The sequence below is a fragment of the Vigna angularis genome, chromosome 10 (assembly GCF_016808095.1).
Source record: "Vigna angularis cultivar LongXiaoDou No.4 chromosome 10, ASM1680809v1, whole genome shotgun sequence".
Classification (NCBI taxonomy): domain Eukaryota; kingdom Viridiplantae; phylum Streptophyta; class Magnoliopsida; order Fabales; family Fabaceae; genus Vigna; species Vigna angularis.
This window is the reverse complement of record NC_068979.1, coordinates 20084484-20105885: the sequence shown is the minus strand read 5'-3', so window position 1 is coordinate 20105885 and position 21402 is coordinate 20084484. Positions and strand designations below refer to the sequence as shown.

Below are 21402 nucleotides of genomic sequence, written 5' to 3'. Positions count from 1 at the left end.
AATAAATATCATACATACTTTTTTTTTTCAGCATAAATTGTTTCATATCTAAAATTAGTATAATTCAAACTTTTGAACCACTTGATGATAAAAAGTTTATATATATGGTCATCCTTATCCTTATAATGAAGAACTTTTCCGTAAAGGCAGATGAAATTTATGATCACGATATTTCTAATTAAAGAACGACATCGTTTAGAATTACTAATTATTTATTTAAAACGAAAGTAATAATTTTAACAAAAAAAGTAAGTTATATCATTTTAGTCACAATTGTACAGTTGTCCAACTGTCGCCTCTCCCACTAACTTCCAAACCTAAAACTTTAATGCAACATTTTTCCCATGAATTTCATTTTCAATTTTAGGACAATGTTAACTTTAATTTTTTTCCTTCATTTTTTATATTATTATTTTGTAAGCATATAATAAATCATTGCCTTGCCAATGCCATGTATATATTTAATCCGATTTTGGTAGTTCAATTGCATATAAATAATATTGTTTGAAAAAGAAATGAAGTTTCAAATATAAGTTGATTAATTTAGTTACTAATTGGATCATTAAGAGATTTTTTCCATATCAGTTATGTTAGAACCAAAATGAAAAAATATTATCTATATAATTATAAATTTTCATATTAATAATTTAAACTAAAAACGAAAACATACCTATCCGCAATAATAAAAAAAACGAATAGGTTTGACCTTTAAGACAGATAACATTTTAGTAATTTCTTCATTTCTTATTGATAATGAGATGTTTGACCTTTTAGAACATTATAGTAATTTCTTCATTTCTTATTGATTATGAGATGTTATGAGATGTTAGTCAAAATAGTAAAAAATTAATTTGATATGGGCTTAATATATTTATGTAAAGACATTATATTGTTCTTTATCATTTCTATTTAGCCATTATAAAATAGATTTATTTAATCACCATACGTAAAGGTCATAAGTTTTCATATACGTATATCTGCCAAAAAAAATATATCATTTGATCACTTTTAATTCAGCATAATAAAAAAAGTATATATTCTTAATATATTGTGTATATAATTATTTATAATGTTGGATTAAGTTTACACCCGATGTAAATAAAAATCACTACAGTGTATCCTTTCTTTATAAATAATATTGTTTGAAAAAAAAAATGAAGTTTCAGATATAAGTTGATTAATTTAGTTACTAATAGGATGATTAAGAGATTGTTTTTTTTATATCAGTGGAACCAAAATGAAAAATTATTATCTATATAATTATAAATTTTCATATTAATAATTTAAACTAAAAAACGAAAACATACCTACATTCGTAATAATAAGAAAACGAATAGGTTTGACCTTTTAGACCAACACAACATTTTAGTAATTTCATCATTTCTTATTAATAATGAGATGTTAGTCAAAATAGTAAAAAATAAATTTTATATGGGCTTAATATATTTATGTAAAGACATATTAGATTGTTTTTTAGCATTTCTATTTATCCATTATAAAATAAATTTATTTAATCACCATACATAAAGGTCCATAAGTTTTCATATACATATATATCTGCCAAAAAAATAATTTATATCATTTGATCACTTTTAATTTAGCATAATAAAAACAGTATAGATTCTTAATATATTGTGTATACGATTATTTATATATAAGATCAATGTTGATTAAGTTTACACACGATATAAATAAGAATTACTACAGTGTATCCTTTCTTTATAAATAAGAATAATGTGTATAGAGTTATAACGTACTTACATCATTTATATTTATAATTATACGATAGCAATGTTCAACTCTTAATTAACTCGGATTATTTGAAAGACATTTTGCATGTTTATGGGGGCAGTGGTATCTCTGATCAAATGTGTATTACGCTAACAAAGTGGTAACTCGGATTATTTTGAAAGACATTTTGCAAAACTTGGTTATCAAATGTGTATTATGCTAACAAAGTTGTCACATAGTTTTCAAAAAATAAAATATACTATGAAAGAAGAAAATACATACTTGTACTATTATTTATTTGATTTTTGAAAATTGAGGTAGATTTGCGTGTTTTTGTATATTCTATAATCAAATGTAAACATGAAGAATATGAATTTTAATTAAATCCACAAGTTAATTTATAAAAAATTAAGCCAAGATATAAGAAATCAAATATATGAGTTTTCATACACAAGTTCAATAAATATGTCACGTCTACAAATATCACAAGATTCCAGACACAACAAATCATATACTTGTTTTTAAATCCTAGATGCATTTATAATTCAATGTAATTGGAATAAACTAAAAATAACTTCTAAAAAATTATGAAAAAATACTAAGCAAATGTTAGATTAATTGTAAATACAAAATTAAAATAAACCTAATTTATTGCTACTAAAAGAAGATAATTTAAAAATTAAAAACAAAACATATTAAAAGTATTTTCAATGTACTATAAAATGATGCGTGTATAAAATATGTATTAACTTGAAATTTTAGATATAAATATTTTTAAGGATTGTTCAAGATATACTGTGTTATTACATGTTTTGAAGGTGAGTCTGTATGTAACAAAACTTTGTAAGACAATAAAAGAACTCTCTTAATTTGAGTGAATTTATTTTAATAGTGTAAGGAAAAAAATTAAATACCAACTCACTCTTTCTGTGATACAAAATCTAATTTTCTTTACAATAATACATTTTAAAAATAATTGTTATAGAATATAATAATAATTAACTTGCTAAGTAATTTAAAATACCTGCAGTTTTAATCTTAAGAGTTTCTCACCGATTCTATATAGGTCAATATGCAACTTCAGTTTAATATTCATGTTATGTTTTTTTTTATCGATAAATATTAAATGATATATATTTTTTAATATAAGAGTTAAATCCACGATGTGATAGAGACTTTCACAGCCATGTACGCATGGTGAAGGTTTTGTTTATTGTTTGGGTTTGTATTTACATAAAATGTAAATTTTCCAAAAAAATTAAATCATAGGAGTTAATGTCGCGTGATACTGGAAGCAATAATTTAGGACAACTTTTACGGGGGGACTCTATCTATCATGGTCTTCCTGTTTTGTTCTCTCAGTGGAAACACTTTCGTGTTTTTTACTATTTTACTATTTTTTTTCCTACAACTTTTGTATTGTATATAATATATAATATAATATTTGGTATTTTATATTTTTTATATCATAAATATATCAAGTTAAGATAAAAATATATTAAAACAGCTAGCTTAAAATTAAAAAAATATATTATAAGAAATGAATAATTCCTTAAAGTTGCTTCTAACAACTCTCTGGTCGAAGTATCACACAAATTGTTAAAAGTAAAAATTGATTCAAATTAAAACTTGCTATTTTATTTTTCTTATGAAAAATCACGCTTTAAAATTGTACCATTGCTAGAATGACCACCCAAGTTAATCACTGTTAGACCAACCATTCTGATTGATTGTCAGATTGATAGTTAGAGAGACTATTAGGTTCATCCATTAAGTCAATTGGAAGTTTCACATCTAATATAAACAAAGAGACTATTAGGTTTATTCATTAAGTAAATTGGAAGTTTCACGTCTAATATAAACAAGATCAAATTATAATATATAAATGGGTGCAACTATAACTCTATGCCTTAATATATAGATATATCGAGAATAAAATTAATGGATGGTTTGATAGTGACCTAATAACGGATGAAATAGAATACTCACATAAATCTTGTTAAGATAGACTTTAACCATAATTCTAATATCATCTTAATAAAAGATAAAAACTCATTATAACTATCATACAAAAGATCTCAAATATTACTTTATTAAATCGTCGTATACATGTAACATCCCAAAAATACAGTATAAAACTATATAATATAATAATCACATGTTAATAATACTACAGATCAGTCTTACAAAAGATAGGATGTACGCTTATGGCCGAACGGCCTTACAAAATAACGAGAAAGTTAAAACTGTACAAATAGGAAATCTAGATCGAACGGTTTACAAAAGGCCTATACCGAACGGTCATACAAAAGAAAAAGGTAAAAGATGATCGAACGGTCATCGTACAATTAAACTGACTACTGACCAAACGGTTCTACTGTTCGGTCTTAACTTCTACCTCGACCAAACTTTCTTCTTCTAGCGCTTCTTCCAGCAACTCTTCTCCTTCTGCTCACATCCACACGGATGATCATTGCGACAGGACAATAACCGAACGTACAAAACGGACAAGACAGGAAAATAGGGTAAGCTTATGTAATTTAATTCATGTATCAGCATATATTTCACATAATCAACCAAACAAGATAAATCATTAACTCTTTCATGCAAAGCCTAGTACTAGACTCTGACTGTCCGGACTGTATGAATTCTGTGTAGCTACGACGTTCGTGCACCCGGGTGATGTAGTAACTGGGATACCCTCAACAGCTGCCACCCGAGGTTAGTCCTATCTGTCCAAATTAACCATAAGGACTAGGACCTCCTGCCATTCCCACACATGACTTACCCTTCTCTACGTGAGAAATGAGTAATCACGGAATATCAGGATGAACTGCCAGCTAGCATGCCCACATTCATACTTTACCAATTCCAATATACATTCATGAGATATTCCTCCCCGGAATACTCGTTCATAACCAAAGTCATTTCATCCATATCATATTCCATCATCTTTCATTATTAAAACCTCAACTGAACCAATTTGAATAAAGATCCCTTAGGATACCAAATACCGAACGTTAGTTTTTAATCCAGAACAAGACCGAACACTTGGAGTGAGACCGAGATGTCTCCAACTCAAAACTAATCAAATTGAGAGAGTTACTCACTAGTTGTGAAAAGGACTGAATATAATAATACTTCTCAGAGACTAATATAATCGAATGTTGTTTACCAAGTGAGCCAATTTAATGAACTGACTCTTGAGAGTTCAAACCGAACACCGTAAAGCCTAGGCCGAGTACTAAGACTCTAGGCCGAAACCAATTAAGACAGATATTGTAGGACATCAAATAATAGCACTTGACGGAATCATATGAAGAAACCGAACGCCAATAAATACTTAGCTTCTTAATGAGTTAAACATCAAGGAAACTGAATGTCAGTCGAAGACCGGGCACTGTAGAGAGCGAACACTATTGAGTTTGGACGAACGCTCTTATTATAAAGATAGATTACGGAAATGAGAACTAGCGCCTGGTGTAAGACCGAGCACTTACTTAGTACGAGCGCTTGGTGTAAGACCGAACACTACTTAGTACGAACGCTTGGTGTAAGACCGAGCACTACTTAATTTATAGAATAAAGGCTTGATAAATATAAGATATTTTTTAACTAATGTTCAAGAACGAACGAAATATACAAATACATATAGATATACTGAAGTTTATAATCAAATACCAAGGAATGAATATCCTTGGTTGAACGCTTAAGTACAAATATTACAAAACGAAACGAAGACGCTAGTCTTCAACTAGAACTCTCTCCAAATGAAAGAATCCAGTTCCAACCGAGTCCACAAGAAAACCGAACACTATATCAAACGAGCGCTGGTCTAATACCAAACACTTATTAAGAACGAACGCTTGTATAATTGAATAGTCAATACTGACTCTCGACAACATCCCTACCCATTTCATGTCTTTCATTAATCATCAATACTTTTAAACAACATACCATATTTCATCATCAACCAAATCATCAAACACAATATCATTCTAGTTCCTCATACAGTCAACAATGCAGTAACAACCATTTTTCATATTCATTCAACAATCAACGAACATGCATCCATTCAAAGTAAGAAACTAAATAAAATTATATAAGCTTCCCTTACCTCTTAACGTGACTGAACGCTCACAGATATCGTTACTGGTTCACCTCTACAAATCCTTCTACCCTCAACGCTCGACAACTTCTGAAACTAAACCAAACAGAAAATCCAGAAACTCTCAGAACAAGATGATTTGATTCATGCAACCCATAAACTAGGTTTGCATGTACCAGGAAACCACACGATTGAGGGAGAGATGAACTTACCAGCTCGGAATCGAAAACTGATCGGTTCAAACGAATGCCCTCGACGGCGGGAATGCTCAGGTGTGGTCTGCTTGATGATCGGAGGAAGAAAATAGTAAGATTTCGTAGAGAGAAGATGAAGAAATCTTAGAGAGAAGGAGGAGAAGAATGGAGTTTCAGAAGGTTGAAGAAGATGGTTGCATGCAGAGAGTGGCGTGAATTTTTGAAAACTTAGAGTTTTACTCCTACCGTCAAAACCGAACAGCCACTCCATTGTTCACACCTATCTTCCACTTTCTGTTCCCCAGCTCCCCTTTCTCGACACTCGTCTTCCACTCAGTTGGGGTTTTGGATGGATTTTTAATGGGTGTGATAATACACAATATACATATTTAATCATAATACCTCTTATAAATATTTTTTCACATAATTTAGTCGAACTTCCCAGCAATTCAACCAATATTTTCAATAGCCTATTCGGTTTGCCACAATCAATCTCCTACTAGTCTTACCCAATTCCTGTCCAAACTTCTCAATCATCTCCATTCTCAAATTTAACATAAAACCTTACTCGAATTTGGCGTAAGACCATGCACCTCTGAACAAAAACTAAAAACTAAAATGTTAATCATGAAGAATAATGTAGGAAGATATTGAAACAGAAAAATACATTACACGTAGGATGACACATGTTTTACACAAATTTTATTTTTTGAATTAAAATTAAATAATTTATAATTTAATTCAACACTCCTTTTTTGTAATTTTTTTTCACTAGGGCTTCACTTCCACCTTCTCCTCACTGTCTCTACCAAGCCCTGCTGCACTGACCTTCATCTAGTCACCGGCGAAGACGCATGCCACCACAGGGGACTCACCAGCGTCATAGGCCGTCCCAGAGCCATTGCCAGCGTCAAGCCCGACCCCTCTCTTCTTTCTTCATCGCCCAGGGTTTTCCTTTATCCCATATTTGGGCTTTGTTACCAAAGTAGGCAAATATACATCATATATTACCATAATAGGCAAATTCAAATCAAATTACAAAAATGAGGAAGTCGTGGGGGGCCAAAACGACTTCAAATGAAGAAGTCGTGCCCCCCCTACACGACTTCACACTGTTCATTTGACCAGTGGTGAAGTTGTGCACCCCAAAAACGACTTCTGGGAGCTGTAATCGATTACAATATACTGGTAATCGATTACAGAGTGTTGAAAACGTGACCCTGCAGGTCTTCTTTTCTGCAGGCAAAAAACCTACTGGTAATTGATTACGACACTTTAGTAATCGATTACCAGTGTTTTTACTATGCAATAACCACTCTGGTAAGCGATTACAAGCTTGTTGTAATCAATTACCAGTGTGTTTTTGTTGGTTTTTGGAAAATTGTATTGTGTTGAATCCCATATGTTGAAGTTAATTATGTGTACTGATATGAATTTGTGTAAGCAGACGTTGTTGTTGATTACATTGTGATGTATTGTTATGTATAGGAAGAGTAATTGATTTCATGTAAATCATAAGACAAAATCATAAATGGAATTTGTAGTATTTTATTCAATAAAAAATGCATTACAAAAGGAAGAAGCTTAAATTAAAATAAAAGGACACTACAAATTGAAAGGCATCTAGGAAGATGATCCAGCATGTGGACCAAAATGACGACGCAGATAGTCAATGTCGTGCTCGACATGCTCAACTCGAGCATCAATAGTATCAAAGCGGTCACCCATGTTTAGCTCCAATTGTTCAAATCTTGCATTCATGCTTTCATTGAGTGTATTGAACCTGTCCCCAAAAAATGTTCGAAGATCGTTTATCCCCCTCATAACGTCATCAAATGAACTACTTTGTTGTTGAAGAAGTGGTGGTGGTGGTTGTAGCTGAGGAGGTGGTTGATTTTGATGTTGAGGTGGAGGAGGAGGAGAATTTTTGTGAACCCATCTGTTGTCAGCATTTCTGGTCAATCCAAATGACTGTATCACTCCTCCTGATATTGTCCAATGCCGACTAAGTGGGACACAAATTTCATCGTCCAATGGAACTTGAAAATGTTCTAGGATCCGGGTGACCAAAGTTGGATATGGTAAAGGAGCACCTGGCCTCAAAGCCTTCTTCATCCTATGTCGGATGAGATGGGTCCAGTTAATCTGCTTTGCCGTCATTATTATCCACATTATCAGAAGATCTTCCTCGGTTGCCTGTGCAAAGTTAGAAACACGTGGAAACAAAACACGACATATAACATATGTTATACTCTAGCCTCAACTATCATATTGCCGGCTAGGATTCTACTCACAGGAGGATTGTGTGGCAAACAAACTAATTGTCTGGCTACGCGTATATTGTATTCATCGGCCCAATCCTCAAATAATTTACCCTCAAAGTTCAACCCAACAGAGGGAAGGTTGGCGATGGAAGCAAAAATGCTGGGTTTGATAATCATTTTCACATTGTTCACCTCAGTTTTCATTGTTCCATTATGAGAAAATTTGAGGTTACTATAAAACACACGTACCAAATCAGGAGAATAACTTGCATAATCGCAGAGAAAATCATCCAATCCCATATTTTTGACCATGCCATAAAATTCAAAACCGTGACTTTCGAAATATTCGTCATCTAGGTATTTTGGCTCAATGATTTGACGGTCTTTATATAGCGAGAAATACCTTTCAGCTAGTGCAGGAGTGGAAAATTGTAGATTTTGTTGTTGAGCAGTCGGTGACGGTGGTGGTGAGGGTGTGGGTGAGCTTTCTGGGGGTGAAGGTTGACGGCGACGACGTCCCCCAGCTGTAGAAGATGAGCGCCTAACTCTTTGCTAGATTCCGCCATTTGAAATTCCAATCGGTGCAAATTGAAGAGAATGGAAAGGAGATGTGATAATTGGTGTTTAGATGTGAAAATGGAGGAATAAAACTTGATTTTGGAGGTTGGGGACGAAGGAAAACCGTGGGGAGGCGCTGGCACTAGAGTGGGAATGATGAGTGTTCGTGAGGAGAGAGAAAAAGTTGAATTTATAGACTAGGGTTCGGCTGGTAATCGATTACAGGGTTTCTGTAATCGATTACCAGAGTCCTCTGGTAATCGATTACAGAAACCCTGTAATCGATTACCAGGGTCTCTGGTAATGGATTACAGCAAAGACTATAATCCCTTACAGGGTCAATCTGGTAATCGATTACAGTACAAACTGTAATCGATTACCAGTGTGTGGAGGGACCAAATTTGATTTCTGAACCATGCTTTAGTATTGATTGAAGGCATCATATATTAAAATTGATGGAGGCTATATTTGTTTTGACATGATGTGAAATAATAACTGAAAAGGATAAAGGTTTGTAATGAACATTTTTTTTCTAATTCATTAAGAAATTAAAGACAAATTACATAATTATAATTTTGTTGATGAGTCAATCTATCTATGTCCTCCAGTCCCACACGTTGGTCTTCGTCGTTGTCGTTGGCCTCGCCTTTGTTGTTGTTGTTGTAGTGTGGGACTTTGCGTGTGTTGGTCTTCATTAGTGGCATGATTTTCATTAGACTGTTCTAGGTCTTGGAAATGAAGGGTCAGTCGATACACATTTTGTGAGGATGAGGCGTGTTGGTATGAAGATGGTGGAGTCATTGTCGAGGTTCCAAAATAATTGGAAGGACCTCCGATAAAAGATGATGGACCTCCACTGAACGGTGTTAATGGTGGAAAGACGAAATAAGAGGTCTCAACCTGGGGATATGTTGATGTCGGTGGCATGTGTGCTTCGAACCTTGAATTCAGAGATGGATGTTGATAGTTGACATGGTCAGAGGCAGACCTTTGTGGATCATGAAACGGTGGTGATGCACAGTATGCAAATGACGGTTGGAACTGTTGTTCGTGCTCCATGTCATACTGGTAAAGACAATGTTTGATTGAAGAACGCAAGATAATAAGACTTTCATAATTTAAAATGTGGGGATATTGTGGTACCTTTTCGTCCGTTGAATCTTGTATGACAGCAATATAGCAGATTGTATGGGTTATATAGCATTGCATGTACTCCGATTCATCTCGCAAGTGACCATTTTTTTGGAATGGAATACCGTTGAATACACGATTATGCCGGTCATTCCATAATGCAATCCATTGTTGATGGTGTTCTTGCCAGTTCCAATCTGCGCGTCCTCTCATATCCTGTTTATGTTCGTCATCTAGATTCATTGGTGGATGGGGTAGATTTTGCCGAAATCCAAATTGACGCATCACACGGTCTGCTTGCTGGTATTCTACAACAGAGAAACATATGAGAGGCACAACTGCTCGACAAGTAGGAGGCACTTCGACTGGAATGATTTGAGCAATGTCATGAACTCTGTACGGGGTCCATATAAACTGAAGCATTGAAGTTTTTGGTTAAAAACAAATTAAGCAAATTAAGCCAATTATAACAAAATATATACAGCAATATTGATAGGACAGTTCAAAATTACCTGTCGTGGTGATAGGTCGTCTAACTTCTAACGAAATTGTTCAACAATTGTCGTGTCACAGAATATTGACTGTGTTGTTCGACACCATCTTTTTGCAAGGGGAAACAGTGCACCAGAAGTAATGTCTTCTTCTATGACATCGAGTAGTTGTGGGGAAATACATGTTATTCTTTCCCATGCCTAGCATTGTAACAAGATCATGCACCCTCCGATATTTTCTTGGTCAGCCTTAGTCCCATGATCAAGGGCACGATACAAGCAGGAAAGCACTGCGGATGCCCAGCTATACTGTGAAACGGTCTGCACATCCGCCAAAAGTGGTAGATACATCAGATGCACCATGCTTGCAGATGTATCTGGCATCATGATGCTGCCAATTATCATCAACATATACGCTCTAGCGTATTGTTGAATAACCTCATCTGTGGCATCATGAGGCAAATGGCAAAAAGTGTTATTAAGCCAAGACAACTTAATTCTGTTGCCCCTTACACTGTTCTCAGAAGGAACATCTCCTAGTAGTTGTTGACCAAAACATGTTAGAGGACCACTACTGATGCCAGTGACAACATGACCTTCGATGGGAAGCCCTAGTTGTAGTGCAACGTCTTCCAATGTTATAGTACTTTCACCAAGAGGCAAGCGGAAAGTATGAGTCTCAACTCTCCACCTCTCAACCAAAGCAGTAACTAACTGGTGATTTATTTCCATATTTGACACTTTCAAAATATGGATAAACCCCGCTGCCTGTAGAATATTCATGATTCTTTCATCAAGTTCGTTAACATGTTTTGCTATCCAGATTGCATGTCTCCGCGGGCAAATAACTCGTTCATTTCCTTCCCATATTGCCTTGACAATGTGTTTATCTTGTAGACGTAGAAGGGACATATCAACGGGAAGTTGACGGGCATAAGCCATTTAGAATTTTTTGGGCAGAGGAATGAAAAGCGGTGATCAGAAATTATGTGGTTTGGCTATTGGAACAAACAATTGGAAAGGCTATGCAATGGTTGAAATGAAATGACCCTGCACCTATTTATGGACAAACATTGATGGACAAACAATCACAACTTCACGTGCTTCTGTCAAATGGGATGCACAATTCCAAATTCAATTATGTGGTCTTGGAACGAATCTCGAAATACTGTAAAGGGTACATAGGCATGCATATGAATAGGAGGAATCTTCAGGCTCAAATCTGCAAAGGGACACCCATGCAAATGAATAGGAAGTGAGAATAGCACACCTAATCTTGATGGTCAGAGCCGTAGCTTCAGTGCATGTGTACAAGGTCAATTATAAATCATCACACATAGTGGTAATGAATAGTAATATATTTTATTTTTCTTTAAAACAAAATGTAATTAAGTTTTTACAAACATATTTAATTTTTTAAACATTTTATTACAGTCCAAAACTAATTTTTACACTTCAAAACTAATTCAAAATATGATTTAAAAAAAAAAATTGGGAAAAGGGAAGTTGTGGGGAGGGGGCACGACTTCAATAGGTGAAGTCGTGTACCCCCTACACGACTTTAATTATTGAAGTCGTGTAGGGGGTACACGACTTCACCTATTGAAGTCGTGCCCCCTCCCCACAACTTCCCTTTTCCCAATTTTTTTTTAAATCATATTTTGAATTAGTTTTGCACTTTTAGTTATAAAACATTTGTAATACATCTAAATACTATATTATTTTTTTTGTTAACAACAAAAGCTTATGATATATCAGAGCACAGTGGAAATTCCTTTATACGGAAAGAAATCAATGTAATACTATAGATACCTTACAATTGCGTGTAAATATGCAATCCAATAAATCTACATGACAGACCCCCTATTTTTGACCGTAACACTCACTTATCAGAAAGTTATCTTTCACACTTGAAACTTCTATATATACGTATATTGTATGAGTCTTTATCCATCTTCTCATCTTCACTCCACTGCCACCAACTCTCATTATACTCCAATCTTTTGTTTTCTCTCGCACATCTATAACGTTATGGAATCGGGGAACTTTCCACCATCTTCATCATCGCAAATCATCGACGAACAACCTTTGATATTAGATAATGTTGATGAGTTCAGCACCGATGATGAATTAGACAACGTACTTGAAGATGACAACAACGACGAACAAATCACACAATCATCTACACATGTCATTCCAGAGTTGAATGAACGTATGCAGTTCCAGTCAAAGGACGGAACTATTGCTGCAATCAAACATTATCACATAACCAACGGTTACAAATACACCGTCGTTGAATCGAAGCCCAACATTTATGTCATTCGTTGTGTGGAATATCACAACGGTTGTCAATGGCGTTTGAGGGCAGCTTATAGCAAAGTCCGTAAGTATTGGGAAATCAAGAATATCGACGGCCAACATTCGTGTTTCTCAACCATACTATCTCAAGATCATACAAATCTTGATAGTTCTCACATTGCCGCGATCATATCAAATTCAGTCCGCACAAACCCATCCATTCCAATCAAGAGTTTGATTGCCGATATTAAAGCTCGATTTAGATATTGTGTGTCATACAAAAAAGCTTGGATCGCTAAACAAAAGGCTCTTGCTATGGAGTTTGGAGATTGGGAGGACTCTTATAACCACATGCCGAGATGGTTGCATGCCGTGAAGGAGGCAAACCCAGGTACAATTTTACAATGCACTGGTTCTCCAGTGCAGATTAATGGACAAACTGACAATAATTGCTATATTATGGAAAGAGTTTTCTGGTCTTTCGGTCCCTGCATACAAGGATTCAAATACTGTAAACCCATTCTCCAAGTTGATGGTACATTTCTAACGGGTAAGTATCATGGAACTTTGCTCACCGCCATAGCTCAAGGTGGCAATAGAAATCTTTTTCCCTTGGCCTTTGCCATTGTAGAAGGTGAGACAAAGGAGGCCTTGATATGGTTCTTTCAACTACTTCGAGAACATGTTTGCCGTCAACAAAATATTTGCATCATCACTGACAGAGGAAAGGGTATCCTATCGGCCTTAAGATCGGAAGAAGTTAGTGGGGAACAAGATGGTTTGAACTCTGTTTATTGCATACGTCATCTAGCATCAAACTTCAACAACAAATTCAAAAATCATGACCTCAAAAAACAATTCATCAATTTAGGTACTACTACAAACATTTTTTATACCCTTTTACATTTATAATCTTGTAACATTATTCTAAAATTTATTTATTCATTACGTCATTACAGCTTACGAGGTCAAGCAACCAACTGTGACGGCAAAACTTACTGCACTAAGAGCCCAATACCCACAACAAGTTGATTGGATAGATAAAATCCCATTACAAAAATGGTCTCAGGCTTTTGATGGAGGGAGAAGATATGGACATATAACCACTAATCTTGCTGAGTGCATCAACTCCATTTTAAAGGGAGCACGTTCATTACCAATATGTGCTCTCATCAGAACAACATTTGAGAGGACACAATCATGGTTTGTTGAACGAGGATTAAAGGCGAACTATATGCTACAAGCAGGCCACCAATTTCCTGAACAAATCGCCGACATCATTAGGAAAAGTCAACAACAATCCGCATTTTGTCATGTTCATCGCTACAACCGTGAGAATTCTGAATTTGATATTCGTGAAATTTCAACACCTCACCACTACCGCCATGTTCCACTTTCCTATAAGGTCAGCCTAAATGAATGGTGGTGTGATTGTGGTCACTTCCAGGCTACTCGTCTCCCATGTCATCATGTCATTGCTGTTTGTGCATTTTCGCATATCCCACTAACACAAGTAATTGATCCAGTGTACAGTCTTAACAACATCTTCAAGGCATATGAAGTACAATTTCACCCGATCCAAAATCAAGATTATTGGCCTACGTATACAGGTCCAAACTTCATACCAGATCCTAAAATGCGACTCAAGGCATCCGGAAGACCATCTACAAATAGGATTCATAATGAAATGGATCAATCCAATCCAGATAAGCCAAAAAAATGCTCTTACTGCCGCAACGAAGGTCATCATAGGGGAAATTGTCCATTTCGTCATTAGTTATTTGTTAATCTTACCCAATTGTAATCAAATCCATTATTATTATATTAATATTAATATTTCTTATTCATATTTTTTTTCTCTTTTCTTCAAATTTGTCTCCATTCATCCATTCATTACATAATAACCACAACTTCTTTTTTCGTATAACACAACCAATACATAAAATATGTAAACTACAAAATCATTTTCAAAAACCAACCAAAAACACACTGGTAATCGATTACAACAAGCTTGTAATCGCTTACCAGAGTGGTTCTTGCACAATAAAAACACTGGTAATCGATTACAGAAGTTTAGTAATCGCTTACCAGAGTGCTTTTTGCACAATAAAAACACTGGTAATTGATTACAGAAGTGTCGTAATCGATTACCAGTAGCTTTTTTGCCTACTGAAAAGAAATCATGCAGGGTCACGTTTTCATCACTTTGTAATCGATTACCAGTATATTGTAATCGATTACAACACCTAGAAGTCGTTTTGGGGGGGCACGACTTCACCACTGGTCAAATGAACAGTGTGAAATCGTGCAGGAGGGGCACGACTTCTTCATTTGAAGTCGTTTTGGCCCCCACGACTTCAGATTCGGTCAAAATTTACCCATTTTGGTAATATTCTAGGCAAATATGCCTAGTTTGGTGCAAAAGCCCCATATTTGACACTGTCACAACCCCCGCCCCCGTGACTGATCTCGCCAGACGTTGTTGCAACACACGAACGGGATCACCGCCGGTGCTGCTAGTGCCACTCTTTTTCCTCCCTACGCGAGGGTTTCTTTGGAAAAATGGGTGTTAGTTGGTGATTGTGTGAGAAGATGATTGGTCCGTGTTGGGGTGACATTTTATGGTGAAGGGTTCTAAGGTTTCCTACTGTGTTCGAAGTGTGAGGAAAGGGCAAACTAAATGGGAACTGGTATTTAGGGGTGCAAATGGAGGCGAGGAAGAATCTGTTGTTGGCCGAATGAAGAAGAAAGATGGAAGAAATGGGGGTTGAGTTTTGTTTTGGGTGTTGGTTGGAGAATGGTGGAATAGAGATGAAGATGTGCAATGTTTGTAGAGTGCAGAAAAATGAAAGAAGATAAGGATGGAGGTATGGGTGGTGATGATGGTGTGGAGGAAGAAAAATGGTGACATAATCAATTGTCTCTATTTTATGGAATAGACTACATTGTCTCTATTTAAATAATTCAATTGATTGTGAAAAAAATATAAAAACAAAAACAAAGCATATGTTTTAATATAGTACAAATTATTAATTGATCTTTTTATCACATTGCTATGTGATCACTTTTCAAATGGTGTTAATTTCAATTTAACGGAAGTGACATATTCACTTATATTTAACAAATATTAAAACTCAATTAAAATAAAAATAAATATAAAAAACAAAACGAATCAAGAACCTAAGTATAGAAAACATTAATTATGTCTATTTTGAATATATCAAAACAACTCTATTTTGAAGGCATAATAAAAAGAATAATATCAATCGTGTTTCTACTTAAAAAAAATTCATTAATTTTTAAACTTCTAATAAATTTAGATATTTTCAATTCAACCTCTCCTAAAATTTGTGTCCAAAATATTTATGTTTTTTAATTGACTCTATAATTATCTTCAATTGAATAATGAGACACTTTATTTTACAAACTTAGATGATAATAAAAAATTTAAAATCCTAATTGTCTTTTAAAAACGATAATGTTTCATTTTTTAAATTAAAGATTAAAATCAAACCAAGTACGTTGAGTTATTAACATTTTTGTTTTTATTCTTGTTTAAGTTTGAGGTGTTATGCTTGACATTTAGAAATTAAACGGTTAGATCACCTAAATTCACAACAAAATTAAATATTAAGAAATTAATTGAAAAGTATAAAAGCTTGGATACTTAAAATGAAAATTTATAATAATAATTTAATTAAAAATATTCAAAGTTACAAAAGATTTTAAAACTTAATCATAACTATTTTTTTATTTTTCATATGAAAATATGTAAAAAATGATAAAATAACAATCCTATCATATAGAAATATAAAAATATTGACTATCAACTAGTGGAAAATATACTTTTTATAGCTATGTTTTATACATGGCAAAATTCAACAGCTATAGAAAATGGCACAATGACAATTTTGTAAATATAAGAAACTTTTTTACAGCGGTTACAATAAAAATAGATATAAAAAGTTTTTTATAGCTGTTAATATTAGAGGAGGTATAAATTATTGATTTACACCGGTTAAATATTATATCAGGTATAGATTATTTTACATATTCAGTTTGTTTTTCTCGTAATACTTTCTTTTTTTGGCAAAACTTCATTTTGATTACCATTGTTGTCCGTTCAGTTGTGTTGAGGTGGTTGGGTAAAGCTCTTGTTCCCGTTTGAAGTTGCTCGTGTTTCTCATTCACTGTGCGTTTCTCATCTTCTTTTTCGCGTTTGAAGTTGTTCACGTTTGGGTAAAGCATCATTTCTCAGCGTCGTCTTTTTCTCTTTCGCACATCAGAGAGCATTTCTCAGCGTCGTTTTCCTCACTTTCAGTGGCTCGAGAGCTAATCCTTCACTATCACAGAGCATCTTCCTCACTTTCAGGTCAGGGTTTCTCCCTCATTTCCTCATTTCCTCATCTTCCACCGATTATAATATCATTCTACCAATTATAATCCCTTTCCATCATTTAAAACCCCTTTTCCACCGATCAATCGGTCCATTCTAGGGTTCCTTCACGATTTTGCATCGATTAAACAAGTTCTCTTGAGGGTCTGAGGCAAACATTTTGTATTTTAGTTTCTTTTTGCCGCTTCAATTTACGGTTAGAAGGTGGTCGTGAGCGTGTGCTACCAGGGAACAACTCTTACAACTCAGAGAGGTATTTTTTATGTTATTGCTGCTTTAATGTTATGGTTAATTAATTATACTTTTTCCTGAGGAAATATGTTTATTGCATCTGCTACCTAGATGTTATTCTTTTCCTTTTAATTTGAAAATTGTGGCTAATTAAAATTCTTTGATGTTTAGTGATTGGATTCTTTTGTGTGTATTGCTTGCCTTGATTACCCTGTAAACATGATTACAAATATATAAATCCACCTCCATTCACATTTTCTTGATATATATGAATGATTTCTAGAAAGCAACGGTATATATTAAAATATTATTCTTATTTGTATATAATAGAAAATCATTTTTTTTATTTTAGTAAAGTCTACCATGTATGTTTAGCTATTTGGATTTGTAGAGTTATAATTATATATTTTACAACATGTATCATGAGAATTTTAAAGCATATGTATCCCATCTGGTTAGATGCATGAATATGTTTTACTGCTATGTGTTAGTTACCTTAATTATGGTTGGATGGTTTCTTCGTTTTGTATTAGAGAAAAATGCGAATTCTCCATCAAGTTGTAGTGGAATTTGTTTCCTTGTGACATCTTGAATTTTGAGGATAAAATTTTCATACATATCCTACAGTAGGATATGGAAGTAACATCATTCATTGATTGAAGAGGAATAAAAATATTGTATAGTTACCTTCATTCGTGACCATTCTTGCTTGAATTCTGGCGAGTGTTCACTGTCGATGGTGGCAACACTGGAGAAGTAGCTGAAGGGTGCTCTCAGTTGAATTTTGTACTTCTTACAGAAGGGTACCCAAAACTGAGCGAATTTGGAGGCTTCGACAAAATCATAGAAGGTAAGAGGGGAACAACCATCATCAAAAACATAGCAAGCAAGTTTGTTGGAATCAAGTGCTAGAAGAGACAACACAATGTTGGCTGTGATGATGGGTGGTTCAAGAATAGGGTCTGCTGTTGCCACAAACAAATCTACTCGTGGAAGTTCAGGAAACTTAATTAGGAAACTTCTAGATTTCCACTTCAATTCACATTTTCCAAGCACATGTACATTTTATTGTTGAATTCTAAGCCAGCCATTTTCTTCATAATCATCCTTTTCAGATTCCTAGTGAGCATCATTGTGTTTTCACTCTGAAATATAAATCCATTCTTGGCCTTTATATATTGGGAGAGTTAGCATTATGACAGTTCATTATGGAAGGCTTTGTTAAAAGCAAAGAAGCTAAATGAGACAGGAGATGAGGGAGGAAATGAGGGAAGAGATCAGCAAGATGAAGAAAGAGTACGGTGATATGCGGGCACAATTGAAGAAGGAATACTCTGATATGCGGGCACAATTGTTAGCAGATGTGCCAGCAAAATTAGCCTCCCCCTCAAGCCAACCTAGGAATCCCCCTCAACCTTCTCATCTTTGTATAAGCACAAAGGAGAGTTGTGATGTTCCTCCTAAAAACGCTTTTCCCACTATTGATGCAGACTACGAGTTGTTTAGTGATGGTGCCTACAGTGCTTGGTGGCCTTAGGTAATTTATCTTATTATATTGTCTAGATGTACTTGTTTGTTGAATTATATTCTTTGATATATTTTATAAATATTATTTGGATAACTTAGGTAAAATGTATACATTGGGGTCAATCATACACCATGAAACCATTACAATTGATATGATGAGAGTGGTGGTTGTAGACGTACGAGATGCTACAACTCGAGTCCCTGTGCCTACTCAGGAGGTTCAGACAGTGGGAATGGCCCTTGGAAATTTTATCCTTTGGCCCGTTAGATTATCAAGAGCAATTCTAAAGGAGGTAATTATTTTAATTACGCACTTTGTTGTTTTTATTGGTAATACTAATCTTTTGTAAGTTTTTAAATATGTATACCAGGTTGAAGCACAAGGGCAGGAAGATATGAATAATCACTTCAACAACTGCCACAACAAACAATTCTAGAACAACTTGGTGTGTTGGCAGTGAAGATCTCCCTTTCTCCTATAGAGTTACAAATGCCTCCTGAAGTCACAAACAGGACAAATTCGCTCTCTTTCTTCATATGTCAGAGAGATATTTTTGAAATTCTCTCTTGCAGTGATATGTTATGTATATCAGTACTACAACTTTGGTTGTTGTAAGTAAATTTCTACATTTATAAAGTTTAAATATATTCAATATTTTATTCTAACATTATTCATTTTCAATGTTTAAGGTATTTACATCAGTTGAGCATTGAACGGAAGAATGATCACATTTATGGTTTTATTGACCCTGTTGCCATTTAAGGAGTTGGGAATAAAGGTGAAGAGGTCCAAAAGTACCTCTTGGAAGCTTTTGTAAACGGAAAAAAGCAAGTGTACTTAGCACCTTATTTGCAACAGTAAGTATATAATTTTTATTAATAAAATTCTATTTTATGTAAATGTTATTTAACACTATTATTGTTTGAATCTGCAGGGGTCATTGGCAATTGTTACTAATTCTTCCTCAACAGTTTCTTGTAGTTCTCTTGTGTTCATTGCACAAAAAATCTCGCACTTTGGCAATTAAAAGTGCACTAATATCGTAAGTTTTTTAATAATTTATTTGTTGTGTACACATAACTGATTTTACTAAGTTCCTTAGGACTTATTTTAATGTACATTTATATTTATAGAGTGGTTCAGGCATATTCAAGGTTGCAGGGAACATATATCGTCTCTAGAAAGAAGTTGCAGTTCATTGCACCAACTGTAAGTAGTTAATCTTTCAAACTATAAATACAATTATAAATTTTATGATACTTTATAAATTTAACTTGTAGTGCTCACGTCAATCGGGAAGCTTTGAGTGCGAATATTATGTCATGAGGCACATGCAGAAAATTATATCCGCAAATGTCATTGACTGATGGAATTTGGTAACGTGAACATTTTATAACTAAGATCTTAAACCATTAAAATTATAACTTGATTCAAACTATTCATTGTGTAGATATTTGATGACACGTCTCTAATGGAGCAACATTTCATAAAGGATGTTCGGGTGCAGTGTGCTGCATTTTTTTTAACCATTTCTAAATGATTAGATGTTTCAATGTTATATTTTGAGTTTAAGAACTATTTTATGTGTAACTGTGTTAAGTAAATATGTTCGATAAATATATTTAGGAACTTTATTAGGTAAATATTACATTTTGATGTGATAATAGAAACAATATTGTTAGGTAAATCTAGGATTGAATTTTTTGCAAGTCAGGATATGGATAATAGCACATACAAATCAAACATTTTTAAAAAAACGTCACTTTTTATACCGGTTAAAGCCACATTAGGTATAAAAAGTCTTGCTTTTTCAGACCGGGTGTAACAATATTAGATATAAAAGTGAGTTTCTTTTATACCTATTCTGCTACTAGCAGGTATAAAAGTGAGTTTTCTTTTAATAAGAGAGACGACTTTTTTATACATGATCTCAAAATATCAAGTGTAAATATCAAACTTTATACCTATTACATAAATAATTGGTGTAAAAAAATTAAACTTCTATACCGATTCTAGAACCGATGTAAAAGGACGAAAATTTTCTATACTTCTACATCTATAGCTACTCAAAAACAAGTATAAAAAACTTTTTTTTAACAGGTATAAAAAAACATTTTTTTGTCATCGTTATCACATTAAATAAATTTTTTTAATAAAAACATGATAGAAAAAATATTCAAATTCATGATATATTTAACTTTTAACAAAACCTTATTATAATTTATTGCAAAATCAATGCTCCAGTATTAAATTTTTTTAAATGTTACATTGCGTTTAACTAGTTAGAGTTAAGAAGGATTGAACACTCATTTATTGTAATTGCCATATAACTTCCTGGAGTTAAGATTCATTTAATGAATTAAGTCTGTAAAGATATATATATATATATATATATATATATATATATATATATATATATATATATATATATATATATATATGTATTGAACCTAGGATGATAACAAGTTATGC

At 33.8% G+C, this 21402-nt stretch overlaps 2 protein-coding genes across 2 annotated transcripts; one reads left to right on the top strand and one right to left on the bottom strand.

Annotated features, from left to right (window-relative positions):
• Positions 1-10678: 10678 nt before the first annotated feature.
• LOC108327676 (protein MAIN-LIKE 1-like) lies at positions 10679-11419 on the bottom strand. The gene has a single exon (XM_017561360.1). The coding sequence runs from the start codon at positions 11417-11419 to the stop codon at positions 10679-10681; it is 741 nt and encodes a 246-aa protein (XP_017416849.1).
• Positions 11420-12508: 1089 nt separating this feature from the next.
• Positions 12509-14552, top strand: LOC108327677 (uncharacterized). Its single transcript, XM_052870027.1, has 2 exons — positions 12509-13646; positions 13735-14552. Exons 1-2 carry the CDS (start codon positions 12509-12511, stop codon positions 14550-14552), a joined length of 1956 nt encoding a protein of 651 aa, XP_052725987.1.
• The last annotated feature ends 6850 nt before the right edge of the window (positions 14553-21402 follow it).

Coding starts and splice junctions, on each gene's coding strand:
- LOC108327676 (XM_017561360.1), bottom strand. CDS start 11,419: ATGGCTTATGCCCGTCAACTTCCCGTTGATATGTCCCTTCTACGTCTA.
- LOC108327677 (XM_052870027.1), top strand. CDS start 12,509: ATGGAATCGGGGAACTTTCCACCATCTTCATCATCGCAAATCATCGAC. Junction 13,647..13,734: donor AAAACAATTCATCAATTTAG/GTACTACTACAA, acceptor ACGTCATTACAG/CTTACGAGGTCAAGCAACCA.